General features: G+C 45.2%; 2 protein-coding genes across 3 annotated transcripts; both read right to left on the bottom strand.

The window, feature by feature from the left end:
• Positions 1-565: 565 nt before the first annotated feature.
• LOC116817909 (triggering receptor expressed on myeloid cells 2-like) lies at positions 566-11211 on the bottom strand. The gene is made up of 5 exons (XM_032768415.2): positions 10603-11211; positions 5918-6262; positions 3764-3821; positions 1280-1446; positions 566-1004 (listed from the first exon to the last, which is right to left on the bottom strand). The coding sequence occupies exons 1-5, from the start codon at positions 10895-10897 to the stop codon at positions 991-993; spliced, it is 879 nt and encodes a 292-aa protein (XP_032624306.1). The 5' UTR covers positions 10898-11211; the 3' UTR covers positions 566-990.
• Positions 11212-12004: 793 nt separating this feature from the next.
• Positions 12005-26778, bottom strand: LOC116817889 (uncharacterized). Of its 2 annotated transcripts, none has more exons than XM_032768373.2 (7): positions 26618-26778; positions 22234-22581; positions 21229-21558; positions 20462-20558; positions 19475-19590; positions 18378-18427; positions 12005-16621 (listed from the first exon to the last, which is right to left on the bottom strand). In XM_032768373.2, exons 1-7 carry the CDS (start codon positions 26655-26657, stop codon positions 16391-16393), a joined length of 1212 nt encoding a protein of 403 aa, XP_032624264.1. In that variant the 5' UTR covers positions 26658-26778; the 3' UTR covers positions 12005-16390. The 2 variants fall into 2 exon arrangements, with proteins under 2 accessions (XP_032624264.1, XP_032624270.1); XM_032768379.2 differs by having other exon boundaries at positions 15931-16621; positions 21229-21555.
• Positions 26779-26955: the final 177 nt, after the last annotated feature.

Genomic DNA, 26955 nt, shown 5'->3' with positions numbered 1-26955 from the left:
GAGATTAAAGTGAGTACGGGTATGTTTGCACAAACTACACATCTCATCTCTGACGACAGCACATACATAGGGTGAGAGAGAAGATTCTCTTTTAACTTTTAGGGTGGTACCACTGACACCTGGTAGCAGTATTAGTTTTATGTTCAGAGCCCGTGTGAACCTTAGAGCACTGACCACCTCTGTGCTTTGTGGGGAAACACAGAGAGGTATCCTCACCTGTCACAAGTTACTAGCTGCAGAATATAACTGATGAAGCACAGTTTTAACCCATCCCTCTGCTCTCACTCTGTGGTGTTAAATGCTAACTCAGCCCTGCAATGGATTCCTGGACTTGTTTTATGTAGTGGGAGTGTTTGAGTAAGATGGCCCAAGATTACCTGATCCAGTGCACTACTGCCCCATTTTGGTCCACCCCTGGGTAAGGTATCTCTCTGGACACATGGGGAGCATTCAACTGGTTTTCTGGAAACATCCAGCCAGGCTGGACACATTTAGTAAAACTGCTAGTTTTTCATTACAACACTAAGTTTCAGTGAATCAGGACAAGACACATGGAGAGCTGAGACACGACAATGCCCTTTATTTAGCATCACCTGGATGAGTAATTCACATAGCCCATTGCACCCTCTGTAGATTGAACCCGAGACACACTGTGGCTGCTAAGATATGCCCGTGAAAGTCCCACTCGTGCACTAGGCGAATGCACTGCCAAATGCTGCATCTTTGGTTTCTTTTGCAGGGAAGCATTTTCCATTAGCCTTGCAGGCAAAGCCTGGCATAGCAAACAAATGTTATCTGACATGCGGGCATGGGGAAAACCAAGCAGAGCTTTCTCATCCTGTCCACGTCTGTGCAGCATTGCTACATGTATGTGTGTTTGTCCTGGCGGAGTTGGGAGTTTGGCTGGACAGACTCTTGGAGTTCTTTATTTTTCTGCCCATCCTCTTCTTCCTCCTCTCATCCTGTCTAAGCGTTACCTGCATCATCCTTTCAGTTCTCTTGTACTGGAAATGGAAGAGGAACACTGATTAGAAAGTGGATAAGAGATAAGAAATGGAGACAGCTGCTGACAACCTCCCATACGGATGGCAGGCTCATTACACATTCATTTAGCTTCAGCATTTATCCTCTCCCTTAGCAAGCAGCAAAGTTTGCCCTGGAACCTTATTCCAGTTCCCCAGGGCTCTTTTCCCTCTTGATTCCCTAGATCTGTAGCCCAGCATAGTGGAGTGTCTCCCAGTTCGTGTTAATTCTGTCATGTGAAAGTTCATGAGATCACCTGAGAGTGGGAGGCGCTGGTGTTGGTTCAGGTTGTGGCTCCCCTCCCTCATGGCTCCGCTCCTCTGACGGCTGGTGATGGTAAAGATCAGTACAGCTGTCAGGAATTTAGCAACCAGGAGTACCGTAATGATGCAGATGAATGCATTGAAATGGGCCTCAGGAAGGCTGTTATGGGAAACCACACATACAACAGTTTAGCTTTAACTAGGAAAGGAAGTTTTCCACCTTTTAATGATATTTTGGTAACAGAGAAAGCCAAAGACAATCACTGTCTATTGAAGGTTCTCGTTCTTCCTGCCCACGTATGCTGGGACACATGGGAGGCTGCAAAGATTAAAGTTGTTCTAAACTATAGCTTTAATCTAAAGAATCTCATTAATGGATAAACAATGACATGCAGGAACTGCTGAAGTGCAGCCAGCTCTGGGCAGGAATGCAGCAGCTGTTTATCAGACATGCAACAACTCCAAAGAATAATTTTGGATCAGGAAGAGATGAAGAATTTCATGCAGGAAGGAAGCATGAACCCCAAATTGGAAGTGGGACAGGGTGCCACAGCATATCCTTTAGTCTTGTGCTGGCCACAGATGTTCAGGACCTTGGTATGGCCTCTCATCCAAAAGCAGGGTTGCAATACAATCACATTAGTAAAGAGCTGAACCTTTAATCCAGTGTGAAATCATAATAAATATAGCACCGTATTTAATAAAATATAAAATCACAGAAGTTTAACAGCTCCCAAATAGTCTGTAGTTGTAGTAGCCTTTAAAAAGAGGGGAGTGATCAATGGAGGCCAAGCATTTGATGTCTGAACGGACTTGGGGGCCGCATTTTGTCATCCGCTCTCTGTACAGTCCTCCTAGCGGTAGAATTTTATCTCATAGGGCCCAACCCTGCAAGATGCCGAGCAGCTTCACCTTGCTGCACACAGGATATTTGGCACCTGGCAGAATTGCAGCTCTTAGCCTGCTCTCGGAAGTCAATGGGAGGTTTGCTGTTGACTCCACTGGAAGCAAGATCAGGGTCTCAGAGTCTGATTGAACACGAGAAGTTGTTCACCACTCTGACTGTTGGGGGAGATAAGCAAAGGCACAGATGGCAGTTAGGAATGTCACTCCCATGGGATTTGGGTGCCTGGCTGCCGTTCATGCCTTTGAAAATTCCATACCAAGTGACACCAGGGCATCAGCGTGGGTCAAGACAGAAACCATGAGTTCCAGGGATTAGCCATCTGGAAGGCAGAACGGTGACCAGGAAGGCAAGGGCAGCTGATGGAAATGAATCAAATTCCTCCTCTGGAGCAGTGGTTCTCAACCTTTTCCATACATGCCTCCTTTTCCAATACCGGGTCATTACCTTCCTCTCATCTAGCCCTCTCCCATTGTTCTGCTACCCCTCCCCCGTTTAGCTAGGTGCAAAAGGCACAGTGCTCATGTCTCCCTGGCATTTGTTTATGTTCCCCCTTTCCATCTCCCTCAAATTGCGAACCTCTGCTCAAGAGGAAGGAAAAAGATCTTCAAACCCGGCCACAGAGGGGTGTCAAATGCTAATCCTCATCTGGGTTTCAGAGCCCAGGACTCCCCAGTGAAATATACCTAAGAGAATTAGACAGTCAGCTGTTGGAATTCCTTCTTTCTATTCAATTTGTAGCAGCCTTTCTAGGATTCTATAGGAAGTGTGGGCTCTGTAATGATGCCTGGCAATTTCTGTGTCAGAACAATCTGAGCTCTCCCAGCTGGGATGCTGCTCTTGAGAGCAATGAGGAAGCTCCCCCGGGGGGGATAGAATTACCCCACAGGGATCTGTATTGTATTTTTCCTCTGTATAGTTGGTGTAATGACGGGTTAAATTAATTTCCATGTGTGCATTCACTACACCAGCCCCGATTTTTGTATTTAAAGCTGGTACTGAGGTGGAGTAGACTGATCCTTCTGCCACGGTGGGTTCAGGCAGTCAGTGAGCAGAGCCCATCCTTCATGCATCAGTTGTCCACTTTCTCCAGGATGCTGCTGCCGCCAACCTTCCCCCACATCTGCTAGGCTCTCCTATCACATTATTATAATGTGTAGCATGGTAGCACCTAGCAGACTCACTCACGGACCAGGACCCCAGTGCATTAGGGGCTGTGCAAACACAGAACAAAACAAGGAGGCACTTACATCTCAAATAGCTGTGCCATCCGGCCAGCCCACTCCTCTGCTGTAGCCAGCCAGCTTATTGCTTGGCCATATCTCATTGGTTCAGTCTGTCTCTCCTTGCCTGCTGCGCTCTTTCCAAATCGCTGACTGCTCATCCAGGGTAACCCTGTCCTACTGGGCAAGGGGTCTGGCTTCCCCCAGCCACTGCAGAGGAGTCACACCCAGCAAGGGATATACCCTAGGTCCCATCGCTGCTTTAAAGCTGGTGCAGTTGCTGGGTAAACTAAGCCCAGGGATGTGTTCCTTACAGAGATCACAGCACAAGAATGAGCCTGCAGGATTACCTGGAAATGCTGTGCACAGCCTTGGGCTCCTCTGGTGCCTGCGTCTCCATTACACCTGCTGATGGAAACAGAGCAGTTTAACTTCCCATGTAATTTCTCGGCCTCATGGCTAGAGGGGTGAAAACATTATCTTTATTCATAACCATAGGTCATCATCTTTGCTCTGGCTCCTTGTGAATGCTGAGAGGTGAAGTTTGGGATCTCTCTCATGTAATGACTGCAGTGGGTTCCACTGCTGCAAAGCAGGAGTAAATAAGAGAAGAATCTGGGCCAGAACCTCCAGGCTTGCAGGCCCATTAGACATTGACATGACAAGAGTATCCTGCTAGTAGTTAGGAAACCATGGCATCTCTGCTACCTGGGCTTAGATACTCCAGGCTGTGTTCTCAAGACGAGCATGGCATTTGGATTTTATAGACACTTGTAATCTGAATAGCGAATGCTTGTTAGCCTACAAAAGCCATGAGTAAAACCTGTCTGCTCTGCCTGTACAGGGACTATTCCTCTGAGCCACGGAGTGAAAGGAGAAGATGCAGGAAACACATGAGGTCACCATCACATTTATGACTGTATCTGAAGAGCTTGATGCCTGGTAACATGGAACTTTGTGGCTTACTCACTAGTGACTAACCTGGCATTGCTAACTGCATGGATCAAAGGATGCCCAAACTTCACTGCGTTAAGGGCCACATTAGCAACGTGCCAGGAGTCTCAAGGCTGTGTACACTTGGCATACAAATCTACATAGTTTGGGTGTGTATCAAACACATGAGGCAATAATATTGGTTTCACAGAATCATAGGAATGCAGGGTTGGAGGGAGGGACCTTGAGAAGTCATCAAGTCCAGTCCCCTGCACAGAGGCACGACCAAGTAATCTTAGATCATCCATGACAGGTATTTATTCAGCCTTTTCTTAAAAACCTCCCTTGGAAGCCTGTTCCAGAGCTTAACAAACCTTATCTTTTGAAAGTTTTTCCTAATATCTAACCTAGGTCTCCCTTGTTGTAGATTAAACCCATTACTTCTTGTCCTACCTTCAGTGGTCATGGAGAACAATTTATCACTGTCCTCTTCACAATAGCACTTAATGTATTTGAAGATTGTTATGAGGTCCTCTTTCAGACTTTGTTTCTTGAGACTAAACATGCCTAGGTTTTTTAACCTTTCCTCATAGATCAGGTTTTCTAAACCTTTGATCATCTTTGTCGCACTCCTCTGGACTCTTTCCAGTTTGCCCCCATCTTTCCTAAAGTGCGGCACCCAGAATAGGACACAATACTCCAGCCAGGGCTTCACCAGTGCCAAGTAGAGCAAGACAATTACCTCCCATGTCTCATGTAAAATCCTTCTGATGGTACACCCCAGGATGGTCTTAGCCTTCTTCGCCACTTCATCACACGGTTGACTCATATTCAACAGGAGATGCACTAAACCCCCCAGATCCTTTTCAGCAGTGCTACCACCTGGACAGTTCCCCACAGTGCATTTGATTTTTCCTCCCTAGGTGAAGTACTTTGTGCTTGTTTTTCTTGAATTTCACCTTGTCGATTTCAGACCAATGCTTCAATTGATCAAGGTTGTTTTGAATTCTAACCCTGTCCTCCAAAGAGCCTGCAACCCCTTCCCTTTGTGCTTGTGTCTTCCCTGCTAGGGGGAATAGCAGCTGTTTGCTAGATTTCACTAGCAAAGAAACATTGTGGTTAGTCATCTGTGTCCTTGGCCTACTGTTGCAGAGGAGGATGGCTGCAGGCTGATAGGTTGTGCTCTGCCTTTCAGCTCACCCCTCCTGCATTAGCACAAGGACTACAGAGGACGAACTAAGGTCTTGTGATAAAAGCACTGGACTGGGAACGAGGAGATCTGGGTTGAGTTCCTAGATCTGCCCACAGACTCTTCCTGGATAACCTTGGACAAGGCACCAAATATCTCTGTGCCTCAGTTACCTATCTATGAAATGAGGATAGCAGCACTTCCTTGGTCTGCTTAGATTATGAACTCCTGGGAGCAGAGAGTGTCTCTTCCTTCTGTGTATATACAGCACCTAGCACTGTGTGGCCCTGATCTCAGCTGGGGTTTGTAGATACTACTGTAATGCAAAAAATTAAAATGCATGAAAATCTTGTTGTATTGAAACCACAGCCTGGGGACCTACCTCCCAGCACCTCCACTTTCACCTTCTTTAAGGTCCTTGCTTCTCCTAAGAAGTCAGTCTTGCACTGGTACAGCCCTGCGTCCTGTTTCTGGAGTCTCTCCAGGGTGACTGTGAGGACCCCTGTGTGGATGTTGTCAGCAATGGAAGTGTTGCCATTCCACTTCTTCAGGAACTGGAGCCAGAAGCGGCGGGCGCTGACCACGCGCTGGCACTCAGTCTTGTTGACGTGTTTGCACCAGCTTTTCTCTCTCCACTTGTTCTCCTTGGGACTGTAGGCGCAGCTGATGGTGATGGTCTCTCCTTCCATTCCATACACCACTGTGGTGTTCTCTGCCACACACAGCTCTGGGGGGAGAGAAAAGATAACTCAACTTTGGTCTCAATTGTCTTCTCTCCGACACACACACTTCTCTTGTCCTCACTAGGACAACTTGGACCTGTAATTCCCCATCTCTGTTGGAGGTAGCAAAGTGGTGTAGATCAATGGCTCTCAACCTTTCCAGACTACCATATTCCTTTCAGGAGTCTGATTTGTCTTGCCTAGCCCAAGTTTCACCTCAATCAAAAACTACTTGCTTACAAAATCAGACATAAAAATACAGAAGTGTCACAAGACACTAGTACTGAAAAATTGCTGACTTTCTCATTTTTACCATATAATTATAAAATAAATCAATTGGAATACAAATGTGATACTTACATTTCAGTGTATAGTACATAGAGCAGTATAAACAAGTCATTGTCTGTATGACATGTTAGTTTGTACTGACTTTGCTAGTGCCTGTTGTAAAACTAGGCAAATATCTAGATAAGTTGGTGTATCTCCTGCAGGCCCTCTGCATACCCCCAGGCGTACACGCACCTCTGGTTGAGAACCACTGCTGTATATGACAGGGCATCATCCAATCATTTATTACTGTCCTCTGCTCACTCTCCTTCTTCAGTGCCCAAAGTTTGGGCATGTTCAGATTCAGGATTTTGGTTCAGGCCTTCTCTAGTCTTTACATATTGACCCCCACTGATGCGCCAGTCTGCTGGGTTTTCTTGTGGGAGAGATAGGAGAGGAGCTCTTGTCTTCCCAGAGGAAGAATTTGTCTCCTGTAATGCCACAAAAGCCTTCCCCTTCCACACTTTCTTCCTTGCATGATGTTGAACGTTACATGGCCTTGCTTGGACTCCAATCAGAGCTCATCAACACCTCACCTTGCCTGGTCAGATGCTTGCTCCATAGTGATAGAGTTCAAGGCCAGAAGTGACCACAGATATTCCATGCTGACCTCAGTGACATGAGGCACTTTCATCCTCCAAGGGCTGATCACATTGCTGGGCCAGGGAGCAAGAAACTTCCAGAAATTGAATCTGGGCCTTTCCTTGCACACTGAGGAGGACTAAACCTACAGAATCTGCTTGGCAGTTACACCAATGGCCCCTAGCCCTGCTCTGGTGGTAGGCAAATGGAATTCACAACCACTGTAGGGCCTCTTTACGCTGCCAGAGTGGTGCAATGAGGTCTTGGTATAAAGGAATCAGATCCACAGGCACAAGCCAGTCTCCAGTTGTGTGGTTGGAGGGTTAATTCTTAGTTCTGTTACTGACCTTTTAACACCCGTGGTTTTGAGAAATCTCCTTCTGCTTTGTTTCCTGGGGTACTGCTAATTCTAGCCCTGCCCTACGAGCAGCTGATCTTTGACTATTTTCCTGTTTCTCTTGAGTTCCTTCTAATTTCTGTTTCTCTTCAAGCTGCAGACGCAAAGGGACCACATTTTTTGAGATATTTATACTTTTAGAAGGAAGTTGTGTGTTATTTTGGGGAGTCTGTGTTTTAGGTGGAGGCTTTTCAGTCACTAGCAACTGCTGCAGAAGAATTCTAAGTAGAACTGAAGACGGAAATACATTGGGAATGGATATTATAAGGGCTTCGCAGAGCCGCCTGTACTGAGATGATTAAGAATACCACAATGTTTGGGAAGATGCACCATCTTCTCTTATTTGTAAATATTCTGAATAAACGTTAAGCTAAAAAAAAAATAGGTATAAACACAGATAGGTGTTCTGCAAGCATTGCATATACTGCTTTGCCAATGCACCTCAGTCCTGACCGGCAGCTCCCTGCTGTTGTAGTCTTGGGGTTCCACCCCCACCCCAGTGCACCTCCGTTCTGACCCGAAGCAATCCCTGCTATTTCATTCTTGGTCAGAGACTGCCAGTTTAGGGTTGGTAACATCCTATGCAAAACTGAGCCTTTATCTTCGAAAACAATTCTGCTGACAGATCGTATATTATCTGTGTTCCTCCTCCCTCATTCTTTATTATTGAGGATGACATAGATGAGCCCAAGCCAGAATGTTGGTTGCAAACACCCTATCATTTTGGAAAGTCTGGCCACTCATCCAGATTTTGCAGCTGTGGCCCATGTGTAATGGAAATAGAGTGGTGCTTGTAAAACATGCATCTACTATGATGTATATTGCAAAAGCACCTACAAGCCCCCATGATGAACCAGGGCCCCATGGTGCTAAGGGGTGTACAAACACAACAAAAAAATGGTTCCTTCCCAAACAGCTGACAATCTAAGCATAAGCCAAGAGACAAAGAGGTTGGGACAGATAGATGGTAGGACTGCATGTGCCAAGACTAGAGAAGAGGAGGTTGAGAACCGGGATGAGAGTTCTAACTGCCTGGGTGGAGAGGCAAAGCTGTTTCTTACAGATGTTCATCTACTCCTGTGTTTTATTTCCCACATGAAGTCCCCATAGAATGATGGTGAGCATGACATAAATGCCACTAGGTAGATGACAGTCATAATGGATAGGCACTCAGCTTCTCTCTGTCCATCTCCCAGGCAGAGAGGTTTTGAATGGGTGGATATCATAGGAGAGTGAGGTGGAAGAACCGTGTTTCAGATATCCTTCTCAAAGTAATGTGGTCCTGGGTTATTCCAGGGTGTTCCAGGAAGAGAAGTCTAGTCCAGGTTCCTCCCATGGGAGAGCTAGAATTTTTGTTTATCAGGCTCCGTGGAAAGAAAAGGAAAGAAACTGACAGGATGGGCATGAGACTGGAGGAAGGATGGTCTTGACATTAAGGCAGTGGAGTGGGACTCAGATAGGCCCTGGTTTTATTCCCAGAATTGCTACAAACTGTCCCCTTGTGAGCACTGGCAAGACGTTTAACATTTCTGTGCCTTAACTGCCTATCTGTACAATGGGGCTAATGCTTCCCTGCCTCCCGGAGGTGTTGTGAGATGCTCAGTTGTGACGGAGGCCAGATAAGCACCTAGATAGATCTTTTTTTCCCTATATTTTTTCCATTTTACCTAGATGTATCAGATGATCTCCAGTGGTCAGCTCGATATCCTCATGCCTCGCTCTCCCTCCCCCCAAACTCCTCTCCCCAGGAATCTCTGGAGAGAAAGAACTGAATTCCCACATTTAGGGGTTGGTCCGACGAGTACCAATGAGGTGTCTGCTCTGTTAAGTCTTATTTGCTCCACTAGGACCTGTAGCTGCTGTAGTGTGCATGTAAAATAGTCACACAAACTGGATTTTGCAGTCTCAGTTGCTGAGAGTGCAGTTAAAGGCGCTTGTTATTTCTTCCAAGGTATTTCCTGCTCTGACTCACAGGTTCCCTGACAGACCTCAGCCCACCACCCTGGAAGCAGCTGAGCGGTAGGATCTCCAGCGTCCTTTGGAAAAAATCAAGAGTAAAGAACACAAACCCTGGAAGGGAATGAAACCATGAATGCAGCTGCTGAAGAGCATGTAGTGTAGTGACTTATGTTTAGAGGAGCCCTTCTCATCCCCCACCCCAACTACCTGCTCATTCTACATAAGAACAGCCATACTGGGTCAGACCAAAGGTCCATCCAGCCCAGTACCCTGTCTACCGACAGTGGCCAATGCCAGGTGCCCCAGAGGGAGTGAACCTAACAGGTAATGATCAAGTAATCTCTCTCCTGCCATCCATCAACACCCTCTAACAAATAGAGGCTAGGGACACCAGTTGTGGGATGCATTCCCTCCTCCTCCTGCCTTGTATATTCTCTGTGGTTCGTGTGTTCACTCGCTAAGCATGTTACCATGGCTCCATTTGACTCTATTTGTGGCTTCTTTGCCAGACATGTTCTAGGACTCGAATGGGTCGGGAGGGAGGCGGGCTTATTCTTCATTGCTTTGCACCTTACGTTGTCATTTGCACAGTGAACGCGTAGTGGATGGATCATGGTATCAAATCACTATACTTGCATATGATGGTCCCTTTGCACAGATGCAATTATTGCACATGGCACAAGACAGCAGAGAACCAGGCCCAGAGAATCTACATCTTTTCAGTTCAGTGCTGAGGATAATAATCTTGAGCTGGATCTTGCTGGGCGCAGAACACCTCCTGCAAAGTTTTGAGCTCTCTCAACGCCTGTTGCAGTTAATCTTGCCCTTAAAAGATAGCTATCTGCTTTGACTTTTATTGGCACTCCCACTGATACTTGTGGGTGTGGGTCCATTTAAGAACGTTCACAATGGAATCATCTTCTCTGACTCCAGAACAAGCAGCTGAGCCTTGCGTCCTATGCAGCTTTTGCCTCATGGTCCCTGCTATGACTCATGCTAGATGTTGGACAATGCTAGTTATTGCTCCAAACCTTCGCCTACCCCTCAACCTGACACAAAAGGAGTTGGATGCTTTCTTACCTGATAAGGAGACCAACAAGATCAGATGCATAAGCTTTTCCATGTCTCTTCTTCCCCCTATCCAGCAGCGCAGCGGGGAGTCCGAACAAAAATAAAAAGGATTCTTGCCCAAGAGCAGCTTTTTTCTCCCTGTTCTGCAGGAAGGCATAAGAACAGGAACTTGGCTTCCCTTCCCTCCTGGGGATTGAGCAATGTACCAGGGACAGATGCTTCTCTGACTGGCTGAAAACTGGGGCAGCAGCAATGCCCAGTGGGAGCCAGGCTTTGGTCTAGACAGCCTGAGAAGAGTTATCATGTGATGAGGAAACCATGTGATGCAAAGGCGTTCTGAGACCAAGGGATGGTGCTTTTCATTCTCAATAGGCTTTCTAGACAAGCTTTTGCATGATGTGAACTTCCTGTGTATGGATGGAGATCATGTCTTGACTATTTCAGGGTGGGCTCTGCCAGGCAGATCACCCAGACATCTTGAAAGGTGGAATAGAGGGGCTGAGATACAGCCTTGGAGATCTCCACAGAGAACTCTAAGATTGTATTCAGACTCTTTGCTCATCCTTTAGTGACACAACTGGAAAGAAACTACAGAAAAGTTTATCACACAAGGCAGTCCAGCAACTTCATGTGACAGTTTAGGACAGGAAGCGAGGAATATTGTAACAGTTTAAATTGTTGGTTGTTTCAGGCCAGCACAATGTAATTTTCACAGGACACAAGGGCTAACATATTTACTCTGTACTCTTGCAAAAAGTGCTGTGGAATTTTTAATGAAGTCAGGGGACCAGGAGGTCAGTTTTTTATTTCATCTGAATGACAGCACCTCCAGCGGGTACAGGGCCCATCATCACCATGCTGGGGCATTGATTCAGTACTGACTTGGAAGAGAACCAACTATGGAGTTAACTAATCTAATAAGCTAGATAGTCACATGATGCCTGTCACCATGGTATCTGAGCTCCTCCATTGCTTCTAGCTGGAGGTTTTCCTCCAAGTACTGATTCAGCCCCAGGCTATTTAGCTTATAGGAGCTGTGATGGGTTGAGTCACAGAAACCTCCTTGGGACTGTCACCTGATGTTCTGAGACTACCTCTGAGCCCATTTTCCCTGCCAGCTTGGGACTTCAGTACCCTGTCTTGTTGAGCCAGACACACTAGATTGCTACAAACACAGACCCAGGTCTGAACCATGTCCCCCACAAGCTGCAGAATTAACTGAGAACAGCTTCAGTGCTCCTGTATCTAGCACCCAGATACCCAGTTCCCAATGGGATCCAAACCCCAAATAAATCCATTTTACTCTGTATAAAGCTTATACCAGGTAAACTCATAAATTGTCTGCCCTCTATAACACTTAGAGAGATATGCACAGCTGTTTGCTCTACCAGGTATTAATACTTGCTGTGGATTAATTAATAAGCAAGAAGTGATTTTATGAAATATAAAAAGTAGGATTTAAGTGGTTCCAAGTAATAACAGACAGAATTAAGTGATTTACCAAGCAAAATAAAACAAAAACACGCAAGTCTAGGCCTAATACAGTAAGAAACTAAATGCAGGTAAATCTCACCCTCAGAGATGTTACAAAAAGCTTCTTTCACAGACTAGATTCCTTCCTAGTCTGGGTCCAGCAATCACTCACGCCCCCATAGTTACTGTCCTTTGTTCCAGTTTCCTTCAGGCATCTCTTTGGGGTGGAGAGGCTATCTTCTGAGCCATCTGAAGACAGAATGGAGGGTTTCCAAGGCCTTTTATATTCTCTCTCTTGTGAGCGAAAATCTCTTTGTTCTCCTCTGCAAAATCACCACAACAAGGTGGAGTCTGTAGCCACCTGGGCAAGTCACACGTCTATGAATGATTCAGCTTTTTGCAGGTCAATGCCATTGTTCACGTTAGTTTGAACGTTCCCAGGAAAACTCAGATGTGGATTGGCATCTCCCAAAGTCATTGCTAGTTAAGTACTCTCAATTACTTGGATAACCCCTTCATACTATGTTTACCAAATCTGCCTTATGTGCTTCCTACAGCAAACACTTTAAATACAAGCATAGAGCCAACGCTCATAACTTAAGATATAAAAATGATACAGATATACCAATACAATGAATATATTCAGTAGATCATAACCTTTGCAAAGATATGTTACATGGCATAAAACATATTCCAGTTGTCATGTCATGTTTACACTCATAAGCATATTTCTATAAAGCATTATGGGGTGCGTCATAGGAACTGACAGCATCACACCCAGAGGTGGTAGGACTGCAGATATATCCTCTATGCACAAGCCTTTCTCTTTCTCCCTCTCTGTTCTAGATAGGATATAAAGAAACAGTCCTCTACCATGACCACAAGTACATTATAGGATTCATTCCTTCTATGTAGAGCTCCATTTTCAGTACAACAGGTAGGAGTTTAGCTTCATGTTGATCAGAAACATCTACTTCCCTGCAAGTACACCCCATAGTCAGTTCTAGTTCAAAGTCTTCAATTATTGTCTAGCTTAGTGTTTTTAGCAAATATTTTTGTACTTTCTTTTGTAATTCCCTGAAACTTGTTCTTCCTGGGCACAATGTGATTTACAACTGTAGTGGGTCAGGAAATTTATATATATCTATTGTGACAAAGTTCCTCCTCTACCTTGGTGGGTCCTACGCTTATTAGCGGATTTGCTCACCTCAGTGACCTTCCCCACAGTTTGGATCAGCTCCTCCTGTGTCTGATCAGGAGTTGGGAGGTTTGAGGGGAACCCGGGCCAGCCCTCTACTCCGGTTTCCAGCCCAGGGCCCTGTGGACTGCAGCTGTCTATAGTGCCTCTTGTAACAGCTGCATGACAGCTACAACTCCCTGGGCTACTTCCCCATGGCCTCCTCCAAACACCTTCTTTATCCTCACCACAGGACCTTCCTCCTTGTGTCTGATAAGGCTTGTACTCCTGAGTCCTCCAGCAGCACACCCTCTCACTCTCAGCTCCTTGTGCCTCTTGCTCCCAGCTCCTTACACGCACTTCCTCTCCTATAGCTCCTCCTCGCCTAACTGGAGTGAGCTCTTTTTTAAACCCAGGTGCCCTGATGAGCCTGCTTTGATTGTCTGCAGGTGATCTAATCAGCTTGTCTGCCTGTATTGGTTCTAGCAGGTTCCTGATTACTCTAATGCAGCCCCTGCTCTGGTCACTCAGGGAACAGAAAACTACTCATCCAGTGACCAGTATATTTGCCCTCTACCAGACTCCTGTACCACACTGGCCTGGGTCTGTCACACTGTATAAAATTTCTCTGCTAAAACAACAACAAAAATTGTTGTTCCCCCCCGCCACTCCCCCAGTTTTTCCATGAAAACATGAGCATCTTCAACAAAACTGGATGCTTTTTCACAAACATGCCTATTGTTGACCAATAAAGGCTGTCTTCCATCATAAAAAATGTTTGACTTGTTCTGTTTACAGCAAATTCCTGCTATCAGTTTACTCCCTTCATTCCTGATAATTGAAGATCCTGCCCATCCCTAGGCCCTGTAGAGCTTCCTGTCTCAGTTATATTTCTGACTCTTCTTTATGCATGAAAAGGGATCACATCTTGTGTTGGTATTTGATTGAGTAGCATTTTCCACCTGCATTGTACTAGTGAAAATGGCTGAACAAGGGGCATAGTGGTGGAGAATCAGGCTCTGCTTTCTTTTTCATTTACTTTATTGCTGGCAAAAGGTGCCTGATTGTTAGCCAGAAAACCAAAGTCAGTTATAGCAGCAAAGAGTCCTGTGGCACCTTATAGACTAACAGAAGTTTTGGAGCATGAGCTTTCGTGGGTGAATACCCACTTCATCGGATGCATGTAGTCAGTTATGTATCCTCAGAAGATTGGTAGTGTAGGCTTCCCCTCAGCAACCTCAAGAGAGCAGGGACCTACTTTTGGAGTGAGGGGTAGTTGAGGCCCATTCAATCTGTCACCTGTGTTGGACAGCCAGATATGATGCCAGAACTTTTTGGGAAGTGGACACTTCTGTCCATTGGGAAGTGGGCTAAGACTCAGCAAACTCATTTCACATCACTCACTGACCAGCTCTCTGCTCTTGGACATTACCCACCTGGTTCAGATTTGCACCACTGATCTATAAATTAAAATTCTTGGAGTCTCAGCATGACCCTCTGAGTCACCCAGCGCACTTGAGTCCTTAACTATTTAGCCTTAGTGATTGTTGCCACTTCCTCTCTCATTTTGGGCCTGTGTTGAAATCTGCCCTCTGTGCTCATCCTTCTTCCTCTATTTTCTGTCACGTTCCTTGCAATTTAGCTGCTTCATCTAGCACTTCCTCTTACCTGCTCGTCTGCCTGTCCTCTCAGCTAGAGCAATGGGGGGACCCTTCTGTTCGGAAAACTCCCCTATTCTCCCCTGCCCTTCCTTCTTCTGGGTGAATGTGTGCAGTCTCATCTCTTTTCTTCACTCAAACATTCTTTTCTTGGTTTCCCCATGCTGTCTCTATTCCCTGTTGCCTTGGTTTGAGTAGCCAGCCTGGGAAGGTCAGCAATGCAGCCAGAGGTGCTGAGTAACCCAAGGGCTTTCCCAGCCGGAGAATGACTGGCCACTCCTTCAGGGCATTCAGGGGTGGGATGGTGAGTCAGAGGCCTGTGCCAACACACAGTGTGGAAGAGGCATCTATAAATGCATTGAATGTGGCAGGTGACTACCTGTTTTCAGTGAGCTGGCCATAGAGACTGCACGTATGTCCTGAGCCTCTGGACAAACACTGAGCACAAGTTCAGCACTAGAGCTGGGATCACCACGGGATCCAGCTTTCAAGACTCACCACTATCATTAGCCATGGCAGCCCTATTTAACCTGTTCCCATAAAGGAAGAGACACATGCACCCAACAGACATGCAGCTCTGAGGCCCCACCCAGACGCCCGTACACTCTATTTTTTCATTCTAAATAGACGATCCTGTTGTGATGCCACACCAAGATAACCAACATTTAATTTATTCCAAAATCCTGTTGTCCCTGTCTCCCTCACACACGCGCAGGTCACTGCACTTGAGCTGCTTAGGCATTTGCATGACCACCCTATAGACACGTTAGTGCAGAATAGATTAGACTGCAAGTGTGAAAAATCGGGACAGGAGGTGGGGGATAATAGGTGCCTATATAAGACAAAGCCTTGAATATCGGGACTGTGCCTATAAAATCGGGACATCTGGTCACCCTGTGTGTGTGTGCACGCTATATATCATTTTTGCAGCTGAGAGGCTGTTCTGCGGCTTGGTTGGTACAGTATAGTCATTCTAGGTTAGAGACCGTGATGATGGTGATTAATACTTACATGTTGCTCCCTTGCAAATACTCTCAAGCTATGTATTGAGTTACACTCAGCAAAACATGATGCAGTTCACACATCATCAGTATATTTATTCCCCTTCCCCTCCACCCCACTCATTCTCTGTCACTCTCCCAAGGGGAAGCAGAACCCTGTAACATCTGAGTCAGAATCCTACACATACAACGTTTGCGTGGGTTTGAGATGACAATGCCTGTCCATATTCCCCCAGCCTGAGTCCTGAGGAGTGTCCTTCGTTCTCTTGATCTTCCTGTGCTGTTTCTCCAAAAGCAGCTGCATTTTACCCAATTGCCAGTGATAAATTTTTCTGCAAGCCTCTGACCTGAGGCAGGTCTTTAAATATACATGTTAAATATGAACATAGCAAAGACTTCTTCTCTAGCATGCACACACGCTTCCCTCTCAGCAGTGTTCCAGCTCAGTCTCTTCTGTTTCACTGCTGGGCTATTCAGGGTTCTTGAGATCATGATTTGGCGCCTGATGCTAATGGCTTGAGTGAAATGCTGGCGTATTCCACAGGCTCAGTGGGAGACCTGGTGTGGGGTATCTCCAGAGCTCGACTTGGCGTGATATTGGCGTAGACAGATTCCCTGGGACTAGGTCTGGATTTAAAGGCCAAGGTGGCATATTTTAGGTCTTGTGGCATCTCCTGTTTGTTGTCCTTGGGATCGTACACGTTGCTGAAGCCCTGAGACTGCGCACAGAAAAAGAAAACACTTCTCAGCGAGAGCAGAGCTGATACCAAAAGCACAAGATTTACTCAGGTTGGGAGAAAAAGACCAACACAGCATGTTACTCTCTGTTGTGGAGAAGCTGGAAGGAGAGTGAACCATATTCACTCTCCTTGCCAGATACCTCCTATGACCCCATCCTTTCAACATTGGCTTCTAACCCTGTTGCATCCCAAATGCTCCTAGAATCTCTCCGCTTCACTGTATTTCCAGCAGTGTTTCCTGTTGCTGTTCCCTCACTCATCCAGGTGTTTTAAAGCCCCGGGGGGAAAGTTAATCTTGGGCTTTTTTAAGGTGAAAAGAATGCAAAGAGTTCAGGGGCCATAGCCAATTGCTGGCAAGTCAGCAGGACTCAAATGGATCATAGGACATCCGAATTTTGTAGCCTCTTGCCTCTGTTAAGCTGTTGAGCTCATTCTATTCAAACCCGATTCATTTCAGCCTATTCCTATGTGTTCTTTCTAGTCAAATCCAATCCAGCCTTTCATTCTGTTCCATTTTCAATCAATCTCAATTCATTTTAGGCCAGCTCAATTTTCAATCTACTTTCTCTGCCCACTCTTCAGAGCAGAGATGTCCTGTGCCTTTGTCTGCAAAGCACGTAACACAAAGCACCATACAAATAATTACTGATCCAATCCAGTCCATTCCAGTCTGTTCTATTCAGTTCATTCCATTCCACTCTTGCGTAGTCTGATCCAATCTATTCCAAATCAGCATGCTCTATTCCAGTCCACACCACTGCGAACCAATATGGGGCTTGGGTTCCTGTTTTGTATAGACACCAGCCCAACGTTTTGCCTCCAAGTCCATTATAAACAGGTGGCACTGTCAGCTAGTGCTGGCTGAAAACACTTCGGTGGAAGCATTTTCCATCGGAAAATGCTGTTCCTTTTGAAATCGAATAGCTTTGTGAAATCATGTCTATTTTGCCAACATTATTTTTTTGGGGGAAAAAAATTCAAACTCTCAAAATGGCCCATTTTGACATTTTAAGAACAAACTGTTTCAAATCTTCCTTTTGAAAAGACTTTTCATCTGGAATTTTGTATTTTGTATTTTTAATATAACATTTTAAGTTGACAATGGAATGAAATGTTTCTGTTGACTAGAAATGTTTTTTTAAAAATGTTTGCATTCATAGAGAATTTTGAAATCTTTTGGGTTCCATTGTGAAACGCTGAAATCTCACAATCCTTCATGAAATGGCGTTTCCATCCTCACACGACTCTCTTGTCAGCGTGGAGGGAGAGTGGAAATTTAAAGTGATTATTTAAGTAAACAGCAGTGCATGATTTCACTCCTACATCCTCTCTGCCTTATGGTGCCATTTCTTTCCACTTTACAGCAAATGCTCCATTATGGGAAAAGACTGTTCTTTCTCTCTGTACTGCATTTAACACTGTACTGCAGGGGGTTCCCAAACGTTACCAGAGTGCAGCTCACATTTTTGTACAGAAATTGTCTCATTGACACCCTTCCTGTTCACAGTTAAACAAACCACCCCTCCCCTTCACTTGCAATCAGATAAAATCCTTGTGGCAACTACAACTGCCTGTGTGGAAAAGTAACATTAAGAAAGTATTTCAACTTTCTTTGAATGCAGTTTAGCAAGTGAAAATAAAGAGAAGAAAGCACCACATGACCAGCCAGCTCTCCACAGACTGCAGTTTGGGAACCTCCAGCTACTGCTTTCATGTTTCCAGTAGCTTCACTTACCACTGTGTCGTTCCTGGGTTCTTCATAGATGGCTTCAGCTTGTCCATCACCTTTTCATAAAGACAAGACAAGATCCCCTCAATCCTGAGCATTTCTCATGTCATCACGGCATAGGTGAAAGCCACAGAATGGATTGGCCGTAGTAATGGTAGTGAAGATTGTAATAGTGGGGACCAAACTACACTGAATCCAGTGAGCAGGTTCTGCCTAGTTTACAATTCCACCCTGGGAATTATAGCATGGCTGAGTTTATGAAATATCGTGTGAGAAGTTTTAGGGATGTGGGTCTGGTAAATTATTTTTAATCTGGTATTTTCTGCATCAATGATTGCAGTCTGATGCTTTAGAAGATTTAAAAATAAAATCCATGATGCATGTGTCCAATTTCACAATGTGTATTTAGGGGAAAGAACTCCTTCCGAACCCTTGGGGCAGTCAGCCTATGCCTTGACACACGAGATTTGACTGCATCACTCATTGCTTTCTGTGCCTACAAATGCTATTGTACCCTTTTAAAAACCAAACCATTTTGCACACATGTACAAAACTTTTATTCAAGGATCTCAAAGCACTTTTACAAAGATTGAAGGACACTTAGGTAGTTCAGGCTCAAAATTTAGGTTTTCTTAAGCTAAAATTATTATTAATAGGACGTTTTTAGGAAGATTTTTTTAATTTGTGTCAAAATAATTTGCCTGCATGTGAACATTCCCGTGCAGCGTTTGTAACCCAAATGTGCAGCCGTGGGCTAGTGCAGCGGCACTAGCAAGAGAAACCAGCTACAAACAAAAGTGAAAATGCCTAGGCTAGTGTCAGCTTGAATGCAATGGAAAGAAGGAAACAAACAGCATAAACAGAGGCCAAGCCCTGACTGGGCCATGGAGACGGTTTAATTCTAAATATGCTCCCTGTAGTGTAAGGGCACACAGGGAGAAGACAGCGATGGGCAAGCTGTGCCTGCCCTCTACCTTGTCCAGGGCTGCCCATTGGGAATCAGGCAGTGGGGCTGAATTCACTCCGAGTTAGAGCAAATGAGAAATAGGGAACCCAGTGTAGTGAAAGCTGGGCTGTGTAGGCCCCATCAGTTCTCCATTTACCTTTTGTCTTCAGCTGCTTGGATTTCCGGGTGCACAATATCACCAAGCCTATAAGCGCCAGGATAAAGACTCCCAGGACCACGCCGAGGATGATGAAGTTTCTCTCATTCAAGAGGCTGAGGAAGCAATGGCAGTATGTGTTCAACAGACCTACACAGTGCAGGTGCAATGCTTCCCAAAGCTCTTAGCACACACCCAAAGGGCTGTCAGACCAGGGCCTGGGATAGCTCACACACCTACGTGACTTTTTCTCATCATGTTACTTCCTTTAATGCTAAACCCTGTCTGTGCCATTTGACACATGGAGTAAGATCCTGAACTTCTCTCTGTGGCCCTGTGAAAACAAGCTAATCTCTGAAACCCAACTCTGAGCTATTTGTGGGCAGGGAATGTCTTTTGTGTTCTGTTTTATACAGCACCTAGCACAATGATGTGCTGGTCCATGGTGCCACCACAATACAAATGACAGACCTCACAAAGAAAAACAAACCTAAATTGAATAAACCAGTAAATAGAAGAAGGTGATACATCACTGGAGAAATATTTAATAGGGCTTCCATAGCTTCCACTGAGCACAATGGCCACTGGCTGGTGTCAGGAATGAGAAGGGGCAGCTCTGCTTTTAAAATGGCTGATGCAGGGAACTGTTTGAATTCAATACATCCAAATTTAATGTCATTTCTCTTGCTCCAGAAAGCAGCAGGTGCAAGCGTTAATGATAATATGGTGACAAGACTGGTAAATTCTCAAATGAGATGGGGCCTGGATTTCATCTGCCCATTTTATCATGTGCCATTTAACACTGGGTGGCAGGTGGGAAGTGGGCACTAATCTGGCACCTTTTAAAGGAGGCCTATTGCATTCAGTGCCACTGTGAAAGGCTGCTGCTTTCTCTCTGAAAAGATGAACATGTTGGATCAGCCGCTGACAACCCCTTGGAGGTGTGTGAACACAGAGGCTGTCTTAGAGAAAGGGGTGGAGCCTTACCTGATGTCTGCTGGGGTGACCCCAGCACTAGCCGTGCTAAGGATTAGGCTGGTGTGACCTGTGCTTGAGGTAACTGGGACGACACTTGTAGTTGTAGCTGCAAATACAAACACAATTTCAACACCTCAGGCCTTGTCTACACCAGCCTTTATCCCATAACATTTCCCGCCAGGGCTAGCTACCACTGGTGCAGGGCTGGTGGAGACAAGCTGGCAGTGCTGTGAGCACTGTGTCATGCAGACCTACTTGGAGCAAGCTAAAAAACACAGTAGTTAAAAGGCTGGGTGGCCACCTGAGCCTTGTACACTAGCGTTCACACTGTTGCTACTGAGAGAAGCAAATGGTATGATGGGGAGGTTGCTCTGTATTGCAAAGCTTCTCATGTAACAAGAAGCGTGTAACAATCCTAGACAAAGCCAGCCACCAGCATGTGAGACTCAGGCCATTAGCATCACCAGTGAACAGCTCCCCACAGTAATGAGGACACAAACTAAAAAAACAAAGCTTTAGAAACATGCAAAAAAATGATACAGCAACAGTTTCTAGAGCCATTACTGCACATCCCTGCAGGTCTCCCATGAAGTATGAGGGCTCCCAGACTGTGCATTCAATCACATGTATTATGATTATAGCAGGATGAAATTTTTGGACTGAAACAATTTGTTGAAAAAAGCAGGTTTGGGTCAACTGAAATAGTCAATGAATTCATGTTAGATTTTGTCAATTTGTTTCTAGCTAACCAAAAATTCAAATTTTTCATAGCTCACCCTTGGTAACAGCCAGTTTAACTTCAATTATTCTGTAAAGCCTGGGAGGCTTGTAGTATGCACACCAGTACACCCCTGCATCGTCTGCCTGCAGATTCTCCATGGTGATAGTAACAATCCCTGTCTGGGTGTCGTCATGTATCCTGGCTCTGCCTTTCTGAGCCCAGTTTTGATATCTGTAGGATCTGTGACCAGTGTTGACCAAGACATCACATCCTTTCTGAACTGTACTTCTGCACCAGGCTTTCTTCACCCCTTTGTAATCCTGTATGTTGTATGGACACTGGACAGAGAGACTCTGCCCCTCAATAGCATCGTATTCTTGGACTTCTGGAAAAGACAAAAACTGGTTAGTATGATCAGGTTGAGAGGTACAATGAGGTACATTTCCTATGAGTGTCATATGCCCAATGAGCCAAATTCTTCCCTGGTGTAGCTCCAGTCACTGGCTTCAGCTGAGTTACAGGAGGGGTGAATGTGAACTGGTATATTTGGTCTTGTTTGCCACAAAAATCAACTGTTTGGGCTGTTGTCTTTGCACTTGATCATCCCAAAGTCTTGCAGAATGAGGGAAGTTACTGATCCTTTCCAGGCCAGGTTCTCCGAAGAGCTCAGTGTGTGGGGTGCACTCCGGGTCCTGAGCTCTTGGAAATCTGGCCCTGATTGTTGGAACTGAGCACTTTAAAATGTCCCCCTCAGAATCTGCTTCTTACATAAATAAACTTCACAATATAAATTGACAGTCCCCCTCTCCCCAGGAAGCCATTAGAGGGGAAAACAAGAAAAGACTATTCTAAGAGGAAGCAGGAATGGTCTGTTGGCTGAATTGCTGAGGTGTTTCAGAGCAGTTCACAGTGTGAGACAGGAGAGAGGAGATGAGGGTGACAGTTTCTGTGGGCAGTCAGGAGGAATCAATACAGGCAGGGGAGAGATGATAAAGTAGGGGAAGGAATTGGGATTCTAGTCAGTGAAAAAGACAGTTCTCCTGAGAGGAAATTAACTCACCCTTGGAAACATCCAATTTAATTGTCTTTAGTGGATACATTGTACTGGGCAGGTAATAGCGCGCGCACCAGTACACGCCGGAGTCCTGCACCTGCAGCTTCTCCATGGTGATGGTTACAATCGCATTGCCGGTGTCATCCTCTATCGTGGCTCTTCCAGATGTAACCTTGTTCTGGTATCTATCTGATGTGTAAGAGGTGCTAACTAATGGAAAGCATTTCTCATCTCTCAGCTGGCACCAGGTTTTCGGTGTTGCACTGTAGTCCCAGTAATTGTAGTGACACTCAACAATGAGCCTCTGCCCCTCCGCTCTGCTCACCACTGCGTCAAACTCTTGTGCCTCGAAACCTGGAAAACACCAAACCTGCTCAGTAAGAGCTGAGGTGGAACAAGGCTGCCTGCTGCCCCCTCTGTCCTGCACTCAAGTGCTTGGACCAAACACATCCCAAGAACTGGAGCCTGGGAAGAATGGAGAAGAATCAGTACAAGGGGCAATTACAAATCATTCTTCTATCCAGTGCTGGATTAATGCAGGAACTTTAGGGGCTGCAGCCCAGGGCCCCAGGCTAAGTGGGGCCTGGCGCAGCAGGGCTCAGGATGGCTGCCGGCATTCCATGGCCTCAAGCTGCTCCTGGAAGTGGCCAGCTGCTGACACATCTCTGCAGCCCCTTTTGGGGGATGTAGGGGCGTGGAGGAGGCCTCACATGCTGCCCCTCCCCCAGCACTGTCCCCACATCTCCCATTGGCTGGTTCCTGGCTAATGGGAGCTGTGTGGGCGGTGCTTGCGGGTGCGGGCAGCACATGGAAACATGATGTCCTATTCCTCCAAGGGTGTGCAGAGATGTACCAGCAGCCGGTTGCTTCTGGAGGCACTGTGGGGCTATGGCAGGCAGGAAGGCAGTTGAGCCCTGCTACGCTGCTGGCTGGGAGCTGCTTGTGGTAAGCGCCTCCTGGCCAAAGCCTGCATCTCACACATTCTCCTGCACCCCAACCCCGTGCCCCAGATCAGAATCTCCTCCTGCACCAAACTCCCTCCCAGATCCCATACCCGTCACCCTCTCCTGCACCCCAGTCACTCTGCCCCAGCCTGGACCACCCTCCTGCAAACTCCTTCCCAGAAAGAAACTAATGTAACAGCTGTTCTAAGGTAAGAAGTAGGCTATTTTGAATTAACTTAACTATATTCTACATGTTTTAAGACTGAAATGTAACCACAGAATGGCCTTATGTTAATTAAAAGGCAAGTGTAGTATAGCGTTAATAACCTCAATGCCATAATTGTGATCATTTTGTCTTAAATTAGCAAAAAGACTTGTAACCAGGGGCCCCACAAAATCTAATAGTCCTGGGCCCACAGGAGAGTTAATCCGGCCCTGTTCCTAACACCTGCCTGGAGTAACATATCCTGGAATATCTCCTGCAAGCGTCTTCTGCACACAGTGTGTTTTTTCAGTGTGTATTCCCATGTTCTTTGTTTATTTGTAACATTTCAATCTCTCTGGTGGTTAAAGTCCCTGTGTCATCTCTATCTATTTACATGTAGAGAGCTGGAAATAAACCAGCCCAAATCTTAACTCATTGCAGCATCAGCCATAATAACAGTGGTAAGTCACATTAAATATTCAGCTCTCAGAAGATAGGTCATGCGCTTGATTTACCCTGGTATAAGTGAAAGCAGAATCAGGCCTGTTTTTTTTTTTTAAATCTCTCCTCAATGAAAAAGCTGGACAGTTGAGCACAGATCTTTGAGCTGGATAGTTCTCTGCTGCACTAACACAGAGATGGTTTGGATATTCCAGTAGATCTTTTCCATCTCTCGTTTCTGTGACTTTAGGAACTTTGCTGTCCCATCTAACATCTGACCTTTCCAGTGTCACGATCGTTCCCGTTTCTAGGGGGTAAACCACTATTTCAATTTCTAATAATTTAGGACACATCTCTAGCTGGGTGAAGCTGACTGCTCCACCACTGAAGAAAAATGAAGCTAGCCAGAAAGATTTCTGCTCATTCCTTTATTACGTGTATCCGTATCAATCCTATTTATTGCAGTAATGCTGAGAGGCCACACAAGAATGGGGCCGAATCGTACCAGGCACTCTGCAACTGCCCAGGAATCGCACTGTTAAACAATAGACTACCAACTGAAATGTATTAAATATTTTTGGATGTTTTCTACATCTTAAAATATATTGATTTCAATTACAAACACAGAATACAAAGTGTACAGCGCTCACTTTATATTATTATTTTTGTTTACAAATATTTGCACTGTAAAAATGATAAAAGAAATAGTATTTTTCAATTCACCTCATACAAGTACTGTAGTGCAATCTCTTTATCAGGAAAGTGTAACTTATGAATGTAGATTTATTTTTTTATTACAGAGCAGCGTACACTTTGTATTGTGTTGTAATTGAAATCAAAATATTTTAAGATGTAGAAAACACCCAAAAATATTTAAATAAATTGTATTGTATTATTGTTTAACAGTGCGATTAATTGTGCAGATAATCGCAATTAATTTGTTTAATCGCTTACCAGTCCTACACGCCATCTAAATAGACAAGACCAACCCAGGCTGGGAAGGGAAAGGGATGTAATGCCCCAGCAAAGCGAACAATGCAATGGCTGCCAAAGTGAAGCCCTCAACAGTTCTCAAGGGACAGTCCATGGACCATTGCTGGTCAGCAGAGCCCTGCGTAATGGTGCACAGATTTCAATGCTTTAAGAAACAAGCAGTGAGGATTGAGGTGATTGACTGGAGCTGTATGCAGCTACAGCCTGTCTACACAGGGGACATTGCTGCCAGTGTAGCTATACCGGGATAGCTGGATATCGCCCTTGTGAAATAAGTCCACAGTAGGGGCTTGCACTGGTGCAGCTACACTGGTTTAACAACACATCCCCAGTTTGTGAGTGTGAAAAGTTGAAATTTCCATGAAGAGCAAACACTTTTTTTAGTTGAAAACCTAATTTTCCATCAAAAACAGTGTTGAGAGAAAGTTTTTGAACAGTGCTAGTGGTGGATGCTAGCACTTTTTGAAAATCTGGCCGTTTTGTCTCAGTGCCTGGGAATTGCCTCATGGAACAAAGGTCTACTTCTGCTTCCTTTCTCTCCAGCACAAATCTGAAATAAATCCCTTGATGTCAAAATAATTATGCAGATGGGAGATCAGAACTGGTTCCCTAATGGTTACAGCTGAGTTCCTATGGCTGCTGTGCCGTTTTCTGGACATGTGTGTGAGAGAATGTTTGTTTTACTGAGAGAGAAGGGAGAATTCTGTATTGAGCAGGAAGCGAGTACCCAAAAGAAAAGGAATTGCCTGACTAGTAGTCACTAGACCTGCACTTGGGAAGAACTCTTGTAGCTTTTATTTTATATTTAAATTATGCAAGTGTCCAGAGATTCAGAAGATCAAGGCTTGATTATGTTAGGGGCTGTACAAACACATAGGTACAGTTTATAGTCTTATCCTGCAGTGAGCTTAGCAGGGGCTTAAGAGGACAAGTGACACAAGAAAGGTGGAGAGGGTCGAGGAGAGAGATGCAGTCACACTTACACAATAACACCATTTTCTGTAGAGCTCTGCCTGAGGGGTGCTTTGAAATATTGTAGAACTGCTGCCACTGGGCTTAAGCCAGTTTTGTACTCCAAATTTGGGTTTCCCTGATGCCTCCCAAAGGAAATTCTCACTTCCTGTACATTTATTTTGATAGGGGGAATTTCCTTCAGATATTTTTAAGGCTCCTCTTGTGCCTAACTAATGGGAAAGTGCCCTGCTCACCCTACAGTCTATGCAAAAAAGTCATCACAGGCCCACAAAAGCATTTAATCAGAATTTAATCCAAGGAGACATTTTAGTGACTAAAATAAACAATTAGAGGCCTTGATCTATCACATCAATAATTGGCTTCTAATGGAAACTGGACACCCATGGGCCAGGTATTCAACTGCTGTAAATCTACATCGAACCATTGACTTTAAATGATGCCAATTCGTGATGGCAGATGATGCCATCTGATTATCTGGCCCAGAATCTATCTCCAAAAATTGCAAATTAATAATAAAATTGAGATCTCCACCTGTATTTTTGCAGGGATACATGTGTGGGTGCTCAAAAATGTTGACCTATTGAGCCTGGAGTTTCCAGTATCTGGTGTAAATTGGTGCAGCCACATTGACTTCAGTAGCGTTCTGGTGTCAATTTACTTCACTTGAGGTATTGGTCTGGCAGGGATCCTCACGCTCCTTACTGTGCTGTTTCTCGCACAGTTCACAGCATGTTTGACAAACCAAGCAGGGAAAATATAGTCCCAGATCCCACCTGCTCCTGACATGGAACGTCCATGTTACCCCCAAGTATCACAGCATTCTTCCTCTTACCTGAAATGCAGAGCAACAGCAGCAGGAATCTCAACTCCATGCCTGTCTTCAAGCCCACAGAAGGGGCATTGCTGGAATATCCCGTGGAAAGTGAAATGGATTTTTAGGAAGTGTCGTTTCTCTGAGCTCTCCCCTATCGACACTGCAGCTGCATGAGGAAGTGGCTGAGGTCTTGCCTTAGTGCGGATGTTCTTCACTATGTTTTGCAACAAAACTGATATTAAGATAATTTAATTGTGTATTTACGGAAGTGGATGGCAACAAAAGAGTTGGGAGAGGGGCTTTACACATCCGTCGTGGGCACAGTCACTGGCTGATCTTTCACAAACTGGGCTAAA

This window comes from Chelonoidis abingdonii, chromosome 4 (assembly GCF_003597395.2).
Source record: "Chelonoidis abingdonii isolate Lonesome George chromosome 4, CheloAbing_2.0, whole genome shotgun sequence".
Taxonomy (NCBI): domain Eukaryota; kingdom Metazoa; phylum Chordata; order Testudines; family Testudinidae; genus Chelonoidis; species Chelonoidis abingdonii.
This window is presented reverse-complemented; position numbering and strand designations above follow the sequence as displayed.